General features: G+C 40.4%; 2 protein-coding genes across 3 annotated transcripts in view; one reads left to right on the forward strand and one right to left on the reverse strand.

The window, feature by feature from the left end:
* LOC137970235 (MFS-type transporter SLC18B1-like) overlaps positions 1 to 15,000 on the forward strand; it is a 45,151-nt gene that overhangs the window by 1,294 nt on the left and 28,857 nt on the right. For both annotated transcript variants that reach the window (XR_011116782.1, XM_068816754.1), the window contains exons 2-4: positions 11,377 to 11,472; positions 12,802 to 12,875; positions 12,977 to 13,124. Coding sequence is in view for 1 of the 2 variants with exons in the window: in XM_068816754.1 (XP_068672855.1) it covers positions 11,377 to 11,472; positions 12,802 to 12,875; positions 12,977 to 13,124 (318 nt within the window). In the remaining variant the exon portion in view is untranslated. The remainder of the gene's footprint in view (positions 1 to 11,376; positions 11,473 to 12,801; positions 12,876 to 12,976; positions 13,125 to 15,000) is intronic.
* On the reverse strand, positions 2,653 to 5,419 carry LOC137970475 (uncharacterized). Its single transcript, XM_068816989.1, has 2 exons — positions 5,078 to 5,419; positions 2,653 to 4,701 (listed from the first exon to the last, which is right to left on the reverse strand). Exons 1-2 carry the CDS (start codon positions 5,417 to 5,419, stop codon positions 2,653 to 2,655), a joined length of 2,391 nt encoding a protein of 796 aa, XP_068673090.1.

A 15,000-nucleotide genomic window follows, 5' to 3' on the forward strand; every position in this document is an offset into this window, starting at 1 on the left:
GTACTGTTAAAGGCTAAATAATAAATTTACAAACGGCACCCCATAGATTAGCTCACTTGATTGAACATCTTGGTTAAATGTCAGAATCATAGGGTGTGTGACGATTTCTGGTAAATATTATAGGTTTCAAATCTCTTCTGCATCATTTCATACACGATTTAAGTGAATCTAGAGGCCAGGATCAGCCAAAATGAATTACGGTCGTTCCGCCCCAAATAATTTTGGTTGATGCGAATTACACTTCGAAATTAAAACTTGCAAACGTTCAACCCACGTTTTCCAGTTTGCACGCAACTCTCTCTCTCTCTCTCTCTCTCTGACTGATGATTTGGATATTGATGAAACGATGACCTCTGACTTTTCGACCGTGTTTACATCAGAAGTTTATGCTAATTTCCCCGAGTATGACAATGGTTGCGGTCACACTTGAGAGAATCACAGTGTAACACTAGTGTTTGAATAATACTACTATAGTGTAAGCTCCCTGGTGTTTTGAATCCTTAGGGCAACACTGAACAATAGAACTTGATTTAACACTATTGTTTAACTCCCTAATGCGACCGCAACCAATTATAAACACTGTATAAATGTACCAGGGTTTAGTAAGTTAATGTTTACCTTGGTAAACGCTTGAGTGTAAACACAGCAATAGTGGGTTTTAAATTGTCACCTATTGTAACACAAATGAGGTTTGTCGCCTACTCAAGAACGTATGCGCCGATCAACTCAAAACTTCAACAAGCTGGCAATCTGGGTAACAAAAACAGATTGCACGTATTCTCCTTTAATTTTCGAAAACTCTAGCTAACCCGTGCTCAGAAAGACGCACAATGTCAACTCATACTGGGTCCTCGCACTACACGGCACTTCACTTCTTTCCCAGAGTATCATACGTCACAAAGTTATAAAAGAACCGCTGGTACTGGAGTTCTGCGCTTCCGTACCATAGCCGAATTTTGAGCCAACTATCGCCTGAAAAGCTTGATTTTATGCGTGCTACATTTCGTTTGAGAAGGAAAAAAGTATGACAAATTGTTTAACAATGCATAGTTGTTGAAATGACGTGACAAAAAGCTACTTGATTTTTGGCTTCAGTTCTCCTTTAAAGGGGAACTCCGGGGTAAAATTGAAGGTATTTTGTATGTTTGTCCTCAGGTTCATGTCTCAATTTTTGATAACGTCATTCCCATATCGTTTCGTTCAAATGAAATATTGTACCTGAAAGACGACCGAAAATGCAAATAGAAATCCGCCATCTTGAAAATTGCCCGCTTGTTCAGAAAGCGGTCAGCGTATCATCGTGTGACGTAGAATCGTCAAACCCATGAGATGTAAATTGATAATTGCGCGTCTTCCAGTTGTGTACAACATTTTGCATCGGCAAAGTAGGAGCTTTTGCCTTTGTATCATCGCTAAAAATGGCCAATTTTGGGACGTATTCTGATAAAATCGACGAGGAACAAGCCTCCGAAAGTTTTTCGATCCGGCCGTACCACTTTGAACCGCGTGTGAGCTCTGATGAAGCGGATAGAACCCCGAAGACGTAGGCGACGAATGCATGGCAAACGATGAAGAAACAAATGTAAGACTGCGAAATTCAGACCGGTATGTTGTACGAGTTATCCGTTAATTGTAATTCCATAACAAACTAAGTGACAAATAAACTCAACTCTGTTGATAAATTGTGGTATTGGTCTTTGTTTCTTCCTTGTTGCCTTTTTAAATCAATGGATTGGATGCGAAAACGAAGCTTTCCTTCGGTTACTCGATCTACTTACTGCACGGCTTCATTGTGGCTTTATTTACACTTTCAAAAACAGCAAAAAGTTATAACGCAATCCTTGATAATAAACTTTACGTCTTAATTAACTCAATGTTTTGTGGGAATACGCGTGAAGACAACATAATTTGCTTCTGCTGCCACCAACGCTACGTTCGGTCGTCCTCTGTTTATAAATACATTCCTACTAGTAGAAAGTCACGAAGAATATAGAGCAATTGCAATGTTAATTGTTTTGGTAACGTAGGTGTACATGCAGCAATTGTCAGATTATGGGAAGGCATATGCTGCCAAGTAATTGAGCCTGTCAAAAATAAGCTTATCGAGGCTGTTACTAGCGGTGAATGTGGCAAAGAACCCAAATGCATCACCCTGCACCCTGGGTTTCATCCAGTGTGTATAAATAGATAGGTCCTTCAAACAGATTGGTATCAATACAAGCAGCAGTACAAAGATCCATCTGGTGGACCTGAAGATAAACTTTTTAGACAGTCGGGATTAAAGATGTCCATGAATTAAATATTATAAACAGAAAAATGCAGAAAACAAGTTTGTATCTTTCATGGAAATTATCAGTTATCCAGTGGTAGTGCTCTACATTACGCTGTTAGATTACTTTCTTTGGTTTTTGGTATCTCACAAACGATATCTAACGATTTGGGATTTTTTTTTTAGCCTTATTTCATAATTATGTGGACGAGTAGCTACAGTTTGTTCTGATAACATGAACTGACTAGGGTTTGGTCTTCTCCAAACTACACAAGACACAATAAAAATTCTGTTATGTTTTTACAAGCATTACTTATTCTTGGAAAGAGCTTGGGGTATTGCAACTAGTTAATGTTGAGCACTGATGACATTATTACTATTTTTTATCTGTTAAATCTTGAGCGGTGATGTTCGATTGCATCTGCCTTTGCTGGGGCTGGCTCTGAGGCAATGTTCCTGGGTAGGTGAACAGGCACTGGCTGGGCAACTGCACCCCCTTGTTCTACACGCTTCATTACTGCAAAAAGCAAATCTGACAAATATTTGTAAGATTTTTTCTCATTGATTGGCTTTGCAACCCATCTTTTGTTGGCTTTCGGAAAGCAAAGTTTGTATCGTGCCTCACCAGCTTGCTCACCTGTCTTCACTACCGCTTGCCTGCGGCCTGTATTAGTATTGTTGTTAAGAGCAGCTAGTTGGGTCCTGGCAATCATTCCCCTGTATGAATAGTGTTCCCGTTTCGAGCAGTACTTGAGCATCATGGCATGGTAGACCTCTAACTTTCCAGTGTGACAAAAGTCAGTAAGCTTTGCCAAATCCTTCAGAAGTTTGGTATTCAAAGCCACTTCCTCTAAAGCCAAGTGGGCTGATGTGCCTGGCTTGAGCCAACAGATTTTCTTAGCCTCTGAGGATGAAATGTGCCTGTGACAACACCGATGAAAATGGGTGTTTCCTGACCACTTGTGCTTGTTGGAGACATGATCCAACACCGACTTCCACTTTTCACGTAAAAGCTGGACGTTACCATTGCAGGTTGCAGCAGACCACCAAAGATGATTTGAAATGGGCTGTATCCAAGGTGACAATTCTTCGCATCCTCTTTGTTTGGCTTTGTTTGTGAGCTTCTTTACCACCCACTTGGAAAGGTGCCAAACATCATACTGGTGATTAATATGTGGGTAATCCTTGGCAATACAACTGTTGATTGACACATGGCGGTCTGTTGCAACCCTGTTGATCTTGACCCCTTTGCCCTCCAACAATTCAACACATCGGGTAAAACCCTCTTTCTCCATGGCATTGGATGACGACACTTCAGAGACTTGAACAACACTAAATGCTACGACATTTCCTTGCTCTTCGTCCATCAAAGTGTAAGTGCCATACTTGGCACAATGTCCAGGGCTATCACATCGGCCATCACCATCCAAATTGACAACCTCTGAACAAGTAAGTTTGTTAATCTGCCTATTTAATTCAGTTTCCCATGCCTCATTAACAACTGGAAACAAGTACTTCAATTGTGTGTCATAAAACACACTTTCACTAAAAAACTGAAGATTGATGCATGATGCAAGGCGGCTGATGCTTGAGAAGGTGCTTCCTGTAAAGAGGATGGCTGCTGCCAATAATAGGTTTCCCAGGGGCTTCCTTTTAATAACTGGTTGGGATTCCCACAGTTCTGTATGCCCATTATGGCAGATTAGCACAACTGATAGCATGCTCCCAGTTGTTTTCCTTTTTTGGTCAATGATCACGCCCCCACATTTTGGACACTTTTTCAGTAAATTGTTCAAACAGGAACCGAACACAAGGTATTTTTTTTCACTCTCTGGAGAGCCATCTTCAAATTCATATTCAGACAACACTATATCATCTTCGGATGACGGTTTTTCATCATCTGGTAATAGCCAGTGGGGATCTAAATCTTCATCATCATTGTTATCGTCATCATCATCATCATCATCATCATCATCATCATGTATATCCATTTTACCATCAACAAGGACATCATGCACTGGTGGTAAGGGGATTGTATCAAACTTAATAATGTCATAGGTTGGAAAAGTTACTGTGGGTGTATCAATGGGATTTGGGGGTGCTGCTATGGCATAATTATGGTCATGTGGAATCTTCCATGTGACAGAACTTGGATTTTGTGGGATATCATCCTCTGTATAAGTATGGGAGGACACGTCAATATTTGCAGTACCACACACACCATTATCATTGTCTATAGTGTTGCACATCTCAGTTTGAACCTCCACACTTTTTAGGGTAATGGGATCAAAACAACACTGAATTCCCACATCATGCATTTCTGGGATTGTAGTATGCATTTCCAAATCAGTGCAGATTGAAGGTTCATTAGTCACTGGGTCATCTGAAGATACATTGTCCTCGATGTCTGCAGCAAGTAGTTCTGAAAGAGCCTAAAACAAAATTAAAGTGCGAATATACAAGGTAATTCTTTTCAATTTACTACAAATTGAATGCCTTGAATTTGCCTAACTTCATTTTGTCAATTCTTCCTGTTTTTGGAGTGACAACTCGGAAAAATAAACACAGCAAATTACCAATCATAGGTCATTTGTAAGGTCGGCTAACTCGCCATTATTTTCCCCGTAAACCCAGCATAGTATATTTTAAAACTGGGCGGATGTACACCGAAATATGTCACCATGAAACCATTGTTCATACATCGGGTCACGCGATCCCCTCGGTTCAGAGCGTGTGCAAATATCGACATGTAAGTGGGAAAATTTATTTGATTCATAGTAAAAGAGAAGCAAACTGACAAACACTAACTTCTCGCTGCCTTCGTCGCTGAAGGCGATGTTCGCTTGATGACCGCGGCTTTTTCGCTTCGGGGCCGTAACTAAACAAGGATGGGATAGCATCATCCTTCAAGTCCCTCTTAGGTTTTTCCCCTATTAATTGTGCCCGGAAATCTATCTTGAAACAGCTTGGCATGAAATGATCGCTGCAGACGTAGCTGTTTTCAAGTGGTGGCATATTCTTCCGTCTGATTCTGTCGAGCCATGCCTTCGCGCGATCGTCTTGTGGGACCCTGTGGTAAGTCACCGTGTTCCCGTTTTTCTTTGTCTTCTTTGAATAATTATGGCAACCAGGCACACAACAGCTCACCATTTCACTTGAAACAATCAAAGTACAATCGAAGATACCGATACAACGACAGGAATTGTAATATTTTAAGTTGAAGAATGAAGAAGCGGCTAGGAGCAGATTTGATAAACCCCGCGGAAAATGACGATTCTACGTCACCACGTGCTGCTGACCACTGACCGCGGCTCAAATTTTCTCCAAAATGGCGGATTTCTATTTGCATTTTCGGTCGTCTTTCAGGTACAATATTTAATTTGAATGAAACGATATGGGAATGATGTTATCAAAAATTGACTCATGGGACAGAGGCCAAACATTCAAAATAACTTCAATTTTACCCCGGAGTTCCCCTTTAACAAGGGGAACTGTATACATATCAACAACAGAGCCTAGAGCGTTTTGCGACTGCATGTATTTTAAATTTTTCAGTGTCGATTGATTGCCTCTAACAGAAACGTGCAGCTTTAAGTTTAACTCTGCTTTAACAATGAAATTAAATGGGGTGTGAAAACGTATCCTTCTTATTCACTGTATAGTAAGTATGACAAAGACGAATTACGCAGCCAAACTTCCTTTGACAGTTCAGTTACTAAAAGGAAAAAAACAGTCGCTTAGCTAATTGGATCCGAATTGCCAAAAAAAATTTACAGTACTTTTCTATAACGGTGTAGCTTTCTTAATAATATCACTCTCTTTGTGTACGTGGTATGTTTTAAGAACTAGGAATAGATATTAATTAGTTAGCCGGCTATATAGCTACGTAGAATGTTTCAAGTGGCAGGGTATTCTGCAGTTTAAGCCAAAGCGGTTTTTCATTCGACAGTATTTTTTCCTTTCACTGTTCACTGCTGTTTTATGGCTATTCTAAAACCCTCTGTCGACACAACCGCGGGACAAAGCCACAGCTTGACTCCTTGTATTAAAAAAATCTACATCGTTAAAATCTAAAATAATTAATATTTAAGCACTCTCTACTTTTCATACATATACCTTCAAAAATACTACACAACTTTTGAAAACTTTTTTAAGCCAATCGCTCACAAATGCTATATCTCTTCCTTTAATCTCGTCCAAACACTAGGTTGTTTATAGCTGTTTTTTCCTACGAAGAGAATGTCAACAACATTGTAAAACACTGAAAAAACCAGCTCAACAACTGTGTCAATGGGAACAAGGTTGCCCAGCTCCTTGTTATACCCCCCTAACATGTAAACTCGTTTGACTTGATAACACGCAAACTGTCTCTTCAGTTCCAACCGCAATGGGGCATACTTCTCTGTCTCCTCACAGCTCTTGGTCACTCTGTTAGCTAACCACGGGCAGTTTATGTCTAGTAGCATAATAGACTTGGCAATGTTTTCTACGATTCAAGTGTCAAATCGATTGGATCTCACCTCTACATGGTCTGCATACACTGGGACATCCCACAATGCTTGCGCCAGGCCCTTTCGTTTACATGTTTCGGCTCAACTGATAAATACCATGGAGGTCCGCTGTCTATAAGATCCAATGTGTTAAGCATCTCAAAGAAGACTGTCTTTAACACCGCATTGGCAGCTGCAGATATTTGGACTGCGCAAGTGTAGGACACACTGACAAAATGTGTGCTACCGTCTAAGTCTGGTCTGCTGGTCCCGTTCTCGTCTTTTTTGCCTGATCCACTCGGGTAGGGAGTAACTGCGATCTCAGTCGTAGGACCTGTCGTTTATCGCTTCAGCCAACTAAAGCTGACGTAGTGACGGACCTCACTAATGCAACCACCATGTTGTTCCTCTTCCCATCAAGATATATTTCCAACAGGGCCAGATTCCTCCCCTTCCAGCGGTCCTCTCACGGTAGAGGCAGTTCGAACCCCCAGTTGTCATCTTTCGATGTATACTTTGAATTGAATAAACTTATGCTGTTTTGTTATCATACAATTTTTTGTTTTCTGTTCCCTATTTCCCCTTGGAAATGATACTGTCGGTGTGATTATGCTTTTACAGTTTTTTCTCCAAAACTGCTCAGAACACTGCCAAAGAGCAGTTTTTACAAAAACTTGCGTTTGTAAACTGAAACGAACGTTTTGCACAAATTTCCATTGCTGGGTTAATTTTTACCAAATGATACTGTCGGCGTGATTATGGTTAGGCAGTTGTAAGGGACTGTGCAATAATTATCAGGAAGGGGGGGTCCTAAAATGAGCTTTACCAAAGGAAAAATTAGATAGGTCCCCCCCTCCAGCAGCGTCAAGATTAGCTGTGACCCCCCCCCCCCCCCCTCACGTTCTCTCAAAATTATGATGTGCCCCCCCCCCCCTCTCTAACCCGTACCTTTAGATATTGAAAAACTTGAGAACAGATACCAATATCTTTTATCCGACAACCCTGCTTGTGCAGGAAGGTTTCTCCGAGAGGATTACAAGCCAGCTCCCCATGATGACAGCAACATCAGACGTTGCAAACAAGAGGCAAATGATATCCAGGACAAGCTTAATGCTGTCGTAACCAAGTTAGAAAAACACTGAAGACTGGCCTCAGCTGTTTACACAATTTTAATGCTGAACAACGTCATTCAATAAAGTCTCAAGTCGGTTTAAACGTTCTGCATCTTGTAGAAGACCTGGATAGGGTGATGGCTAAATATAAAGCGACATTTCCTATTGGTGCCAAATCTAAAGCATTCAAATCAAGAAAAAAGAAGGAACAGAAGAAAAAAAGGGAGAAGAAGAGGATTGCTGCTTCAGAAAGCCGTAGGACCCAAGCCTGTATAATTTTTCGGTCTTTGGGAGGTGAACCCATTGATGACAACTATGAAACAGAAGTATGTGGCATTACTCAGCTAGAAACTGTAGACCTAGAAACCCTCTCGCTGTTTAAATCAAGAACAGAACTGGCATGTCTGCGGGACCTCTTAAATGCCAAATGTTTTATTGGCAAAGTTCACAACGTGGTTTGTGACTTCTGTGCATGAGCGATTGTTTCAATCTATCATATGTTGACATTCTAAATAAGTTAAAGCATGTGTTTATGTTGATGCAATATTTAGACATTATGGATAGTCAGAGGCGTGGCATCTGTCTATTTGGAAAATGTTTATTTATTCATTATCGAATTTGTGAAATTTAATTAAGACCCCCCCCCTCAACTTACTTGAGAAATCTAATGTAGAGCCCCCCCCCTCCTTTCCATTATTTTAACTTAAGGCCCCCCCCCCTCTGGTTTTAGGGCCCCCCCCTCCTGATAATTATTGCACAGTCCCTAAAAGGGAGTCTTGTTCCCTCTCGGATTACTGAGGCTCAAAACTGCCATCCCTTGAGCCGTCTTTTTCTTGTCCCTTGCAGCCCCCTTCCAAGAGTGTGAAGGTTCTCTCCCAGTGGACTGACCCCTAGTTGCAGAATTTACGCGTTGCATGGGTTAATCACCTTGGTACACCTCTCCGCCGGGCTCAAGGGGTGGCCCCTGGAAACTTCCACATTTCCTGTGGCTTCCTCCGTTCAGTTTTAGGTAGTTCTGCGCTTGCCGATGTTTCAATGTTGGCCTTTCTCGACCCAGAATTCTTTAAGACAGGGAATCTACATTCTCATCCTGAGTCGTGGGAGTTCATTGCCAATTCCGCACCCTGCGACTTATCTAGTCTGCTTTATACTGGATTAGGAATTTCGTTAGCGTTTACGTTTTGTTTCAACCGTTTAAAGGATAGTTCAAAAAGGAGAGCTTCGACTCTTATATATACCGCCGGGTAAGGTGTTCTCTAATAATCCATCGTGTCTTGCATTCCTGGATTTTAACAATGAATCCATCGCCGCAGGGCTTAAGTCGAGAGTTTTCTCATTTTGGGGTGGGGTTGGTATTTTGTTTCCCCCCCCCCCACCACCCCATTTGGTCATGCCTCTCAGCATCGAGCCGTCAAAACCACGCTTAGGCCACCATAACTGGTTTCTTAATACCATTTGCGTCCATCCTTGAAGCGTGACGAATTTTGTGCGAAGTTTTACTTTTCAAACGTTAACGGTTTGTCCGGTTATGTATCGCTTTTGACCAATAAAACGTTGGCGGTTATGTTGTGAAATTGACAACGTTTTTGACGGCATACCAGCATGTTTTGTTCACATGCTCCCAAAGTTAACAGGTTTTTCGTGAGAGCGTTCGGGTTTTGCATGACTACCCTAATAATGTCTCTGCTCGTTTTGCAATGGAGACAAAAAAATTCAAAGTCAACAAGTTTGGAATTAGGTAAATTACCGGCCAGGAGTTGCTTGAGATCAAGATTTTAAATGCTCCTTGAAACAAGGAAGAGCGTGTGTGCCGAGAATGCCCTAGATGTAAAACATATTTCCTCCTCGATCTTTCTAGTTTCACTTCGGTTTCATGTATTTTTTTCTCGTAGTTGCTGAATCACGTATCTCTTCTTGGCAAAGTACTGTATAGCAAATTTCATATTTCGTGTCTTCGGAGACTCACGGGAGATGGATGTTTATAACTCTTCTAGATTCCTGGGCAGTTTCATAAACATCTCAGCTCTTACGGAAAACCTGGTTTTCAGGAGACTCTAGCGTTGGCAAACGTGTTGGAAGCCTTTTTCTCTTCAGTGCATGGCCGACATGTGGATATTTTTACAGATAGCCAGGTGCTTATTTGATCTTGGAAGCGTCAGTGCTTTGGGTCCTACGAGCCTTGTGACGCCCTTAAGAAGCTCTTTTGACTGTCTATGGGATACAATTTTCAGCTGAACCTTCTGTTTTTCCTTTCGTCTCTCAACCCCGCCGATTATCTGTCCGTACACTTCCATTGCAGGATTCTAGGCTTTCGGAGAAGGCCTGGCTTCGCCTTCAGTCTCGGTTCGTTCCGTTGTACATGTTTCACCTGAAATATGTACATGTTTTTTACAGGATTTCTCAAAACATGTAAATGGGTAAAAATCATGTAAATTTATACTTACGGTATCTTTTTGATGATTTACATGTTATTTACACCTTTTTTTACATACTATGGAAATTTTCAAATTTTCCAGTGAAGCCGTAAAAGAAAGGCTGTGTGTGCGCAAAGCTTCTTAGGGAACATGACCAGCCAAATACAAGTAGAAGGCACTGAAAATCTTTAAGCGAAGGAGTTGGCTCATGCGATCAATGAAGCCTTCCTAAGAGCCATTAGAGTAGTATCGTCTACCCTTACCGCTGGCTTATCCACCCGTGTCTGATTTGCGGATTTATAAGTTGTTGATGAAGATTAACCCATCTAGACCTTGTGGTTCTGATGAGATCCCGAACTGGCTGTTGAAGGAAAATGCTGAAAATTTGGTTTTCCAATAAGCAGGGTACTCAGCACCTCCCTTCAAGAACAGTGCCTTCCTTGTATATCGAAGCTGGCCGACGTGTCATCAAAGGAGCAGGGATGGCGCAGTGGTTAGAGCACTCGCCTCCAACCAATGTGGCCCGAGTTCAGCTCCCAGATCCGGCGTCATATGTCGGTTCAGTTTGTTGGTTCTCTATTCTGCTTGTAAATACGAATATTTTAATAAATGATCCCAAAACAATGAGAGAAATATTACCCACAATTTGAATTCACCTTTGTGAATTAAATTAATAATTTACTAATTTCATTTTGAAGAGCAACATCACTACACTACGGTAACCACTTTTTGTCTTATTTATTTCACTTAATTCAAGTTCCTGTACAGGATTATTGAGTTTTTCCATCAGTGCAGTTACGGAGCATAAGCATCAACTTACTAGAAACGATATTTCCTGAAAACCTCACCTAAAATAATATTAATAGAAAGCCCCTCACAGCAAAATATTAGTAGCACTGTCGGCCAACATGTTGGAGCAGTTAGGAGCTCATTGCCGATATTGTTAGTCCAATAATGTTAAGTTACAGGTCCTGCAACATTTCTTTGCCCGACAAATTTTAGCCCATATTGCTGCAACATTTAAATGGTGCATTTTAATATTACCTTAAACACACCAATCTAATTTTTGTCTCTTTTGTCCAACTTTTAAGGCAAGAGACAAAGGAGTGTCTGAAACTGTTGTGGGATTGATCTTTGGAACGTATCCATTTGTAATATTTGTTTCTTCTCCACTTTTTGGACATCTTGTAAGTAAATTGGCGAGTTAGTAATAATTATAATTTGTCAGAGTGTCACCAGCAGAATTAAAAGTAGTCTGATTTGACGAAGATTAAATATTTCCTTTCTTTTGTTCAAATGACATTTTAGCCTTTGTACGCACAATGTGTGACAACTCCCTAGCACAGATAACGTACGACTAATACGTACGAAACATGGACGAATAACAAAATACGCTTATCGCAAACATTATCCCCAAATACTAGAGGAGATATTCAGGAACACCATTATTTGAGGGTGTATTATAATATTATAATTTTAAAAATCTTGGATTTTTACAGGCCATCTTAAAGGTGTGTGCTTAGTTACCTGGAACTTGAAACTTGCCTGTGAATGAAAGTGAGGCTAGAATTGACCTTGTTTTGATGGAAACCTCACTGCTTTCCTATGTAAATTTAAACTGCAAGCATGAGGACAACATCAAGGTATCTTAACAAAGTCAACTCCAGTCTCACTTTCATTCACAGGCCAGGTAACTAAGCACACACCTGTAAAAAGGTCCAGTCAGCCTTAAAGTTCTTATCACCTGAACACAAATTTCCACTTTATTTATTCTCCGAAATCGTGCGAAATATATCGTGTTGTTTTCAGAACCTTTTGATTTAGATTTCACTTATTTATTGGCTTTGAAAGACAGGAAAAGAGTGGTCATACTTTGGTTAATAACCGAGCAATGAAGGGGAATGGGTTCGATACTGGGTTTACGTCACAGTCAACGCGGTATCAAACCTATTCCCCTTCATTGCTCGGTTATGGATCAAAGTGTGGCCACTTTTCCCGTCTTTCAAAGACAATAAAAGTGAAATCTCAATCATAAGGTCCTAGAATCGACACGATGTATTTGAGACGATTCCGGAGAATAAATAAAGTGGAAAAGTGTACTAAGTTGAAAGGCAATTTAAAAACAGTATATAGGGATGAAGTTAACTGCAAAGTCAGTACTCGGCATCATTGTCATTATTATTTTGTTACTCAGAAGTCAATTTTCTTCTTGTGGGCAGATAATTTTTCAAATTATTGCATACAGCCTAAATGTCCTGATCATAATCTTCGTACACATCTTTGGCCTTTTTTCTTGACTTTGCAGTAACCTCATTGTTCACGTTCACATTAAAAATTAACCGTAAAGAGACAGTTTTGTTACCAACGTTGAGAATAAAGTAATAATAATATTCTAAATTTGATAGTAACCGGGAGAATGGATGTATCACATCTCCTGAGTATCGATCTGAACTGGAAAAACAAAATGTACAATCGAATAAGGTCTATATTATTTTTAATGTCACTTGAAATTGCAGATACCAAAATATAATGATGCATTTGTGCTTTTCACTGGGATTGCTGTCTTCGGCGGATCACAAATTTTGTTTGGGTGTGTAAGAAAGTGTGTGCAAAGTGGTAATATTTATCTTCTGGATTTTCTTTTCCCTCACAATTATTTTTTTGATATATTTTTGGTTCCTTCTGTTTCAGCTTTAGTGGTATGATCTCAGATGAAACTGTTTTTGCAGTTGTGTGCTTTGCATTAAGGGCGACTTCGGGTATGGGAGGAGCAGCTGCAGAAACTTCAGCTATATCCATAATTATGGAACAGTTTCCAAAGAATGTGGGATCAATCACGGTAGGTATTTTGCTGTTCTTCTAGTCTTCTGTTTTTAGGCCATTTATTGGAAAAGATATCAGGGGCACGAACCCAACGACAAATTTCAACTTTAAGCCTCAGAGGGACGTTTCCGAGTTCCTTGTATGATGGATAACGGCATCATTATTATAACAAATGCAACAAAAGTAAAGCACGCTTTCTGATTGATCAATAGACCTCTTTACAGTTGTTTGCTTAGTTACCTGGCCTTTAAATGAGAGTGAGGCTGGTGTTGACCTTGTTATGATAGAAACCTCCTTCCTTTTCTTATGTTAATGTTGTTGTTGTCATGCTAATTAGTAAGATTTTACATAAGAAAAGTAGTGAGGTTTCTATCAAAACAAGGTCAACTCCAGCCCTACTTTCATTCAAAGGCCAGGTAACTAAGCACACAACTGTAAAATGGACTATTACCCATTTGCTATTTAATTAAGCAATATAGTGTTTTCACTCACGTGACCAGCAGCCATATTAGATTACTGAAAAAGAGAAACTATTTGCATAAAAACAGAGTTCAATTCCCGGAGGATAAGTCTGGTAAACCATCATGGTCTCCATTCCTTTGTTTTGGAACACCAACATGGCCGCCGTGACGTCATGTGAAAACGCTCTATAGAGGACTTTTTCCGGGTTTACATAGCTTCATCTAAACACGAAGGGGTGGGGGGAAGTTGAGAGAAATCGAGACAGTTATGCAAAAGTTATGCAAACCCAAGACGCAGTCGAGGGTTCGCATAACTGTCGAGAATTCTCCTATGTAAACACGGAAAGACGTCCTGTATGGCTTTTATAAAAGATTCTACAAATGAAGGAAAATGCTGTTTTTTTTACTTGATTAAAACAGATTTTCTTGACACGCTCATATGTCCTACCGGCCAATCAAAACGCGCGTCTGACAAGACATAACCAATCAAAATCTGTGTGATGTCATAGCCGTGTTTACGTACTCTCATCTAAACACAGCTATTGACCAATGAGAGTGCGCGTACTATCCTAATTATTTTATGATTGCCCATGGTGACGAAAACACTTACGCGTGCATCGAGAAAACAATTGCTTTTACCTCAAGCTGCAATAATGATCGACCATTCTACTGCCGAAAATGTTGAAATATCTTCGCAGCTTCATGGAAAAAGAAAATTTCATGTTTTAACTCGTTAGCAGGTGTTTTGCCCAAGCCACTTGCAAAGTGCTTTGCAAGTCTCAGTGAAAGCCAGCTCGACGAGCTAGTGAGTGAGAGGCATTCAAAGAAGACAAAAGATGTCACAAGACGTTTCTTAAGTGTGTACTATCGAGTTATAGTTGCTCTTCAAGGGAGGTTTGCTAAGCACTCCGGCAAGAAGCTAGATTCCACTTGGCTGTCGCCTGGTGTGACCCTTACGCTTCTTACTTGCTTAAGTACGAAAAAAGCAACTATTGCTCGATTGTACACGCTAGTACACGCAGAACCGTTTACTTAAGTGATTGAAGCTATGATACTGTTACATTGTTAATTTTAAAGCCAGTTATTTATCAGCTAGAAAACTTTGATTTCTTGGGCCTACCTAGCCGAAAACTGAAGTGCCCGAATATTTCAGGAAATAAAATCTTTCTTTCAGAGATTGAGAGCTAAAGTTTATCTTCCACGAACTTCCTTCCTGAAAATGCTAGCTGCCCATTTTGAGTGCCAGAAAATGGCAAAAGTAGCCAAGGAACCATTTTCCTCTGGCTGCGAATCTTTAGATGCTGTTTCAGTAACTTGATTGTTCACGACAAACCTCGAAAAGTCTAGGGAATCGTCAGGAGAAAGATTTAAAATTTGTAGGTATCAGTTCCTCCGAACGGATACTTCACGAAAGCTTGCCTTGGGTGCCCC

This window comes from Montipora foliosa, chromosome 9 (assembly GCF_036669935.1).
Source record: "Montipora foliosa isolate CH-2021 chromosome 9, ASM3666993v2, whole genome shotgun sequence".
NCBI lineage: Eukaryota > Metazoa > Cnidaria > Anthozoa > Scleractinia > Acroporidae > Montipora > Montipora foliosa.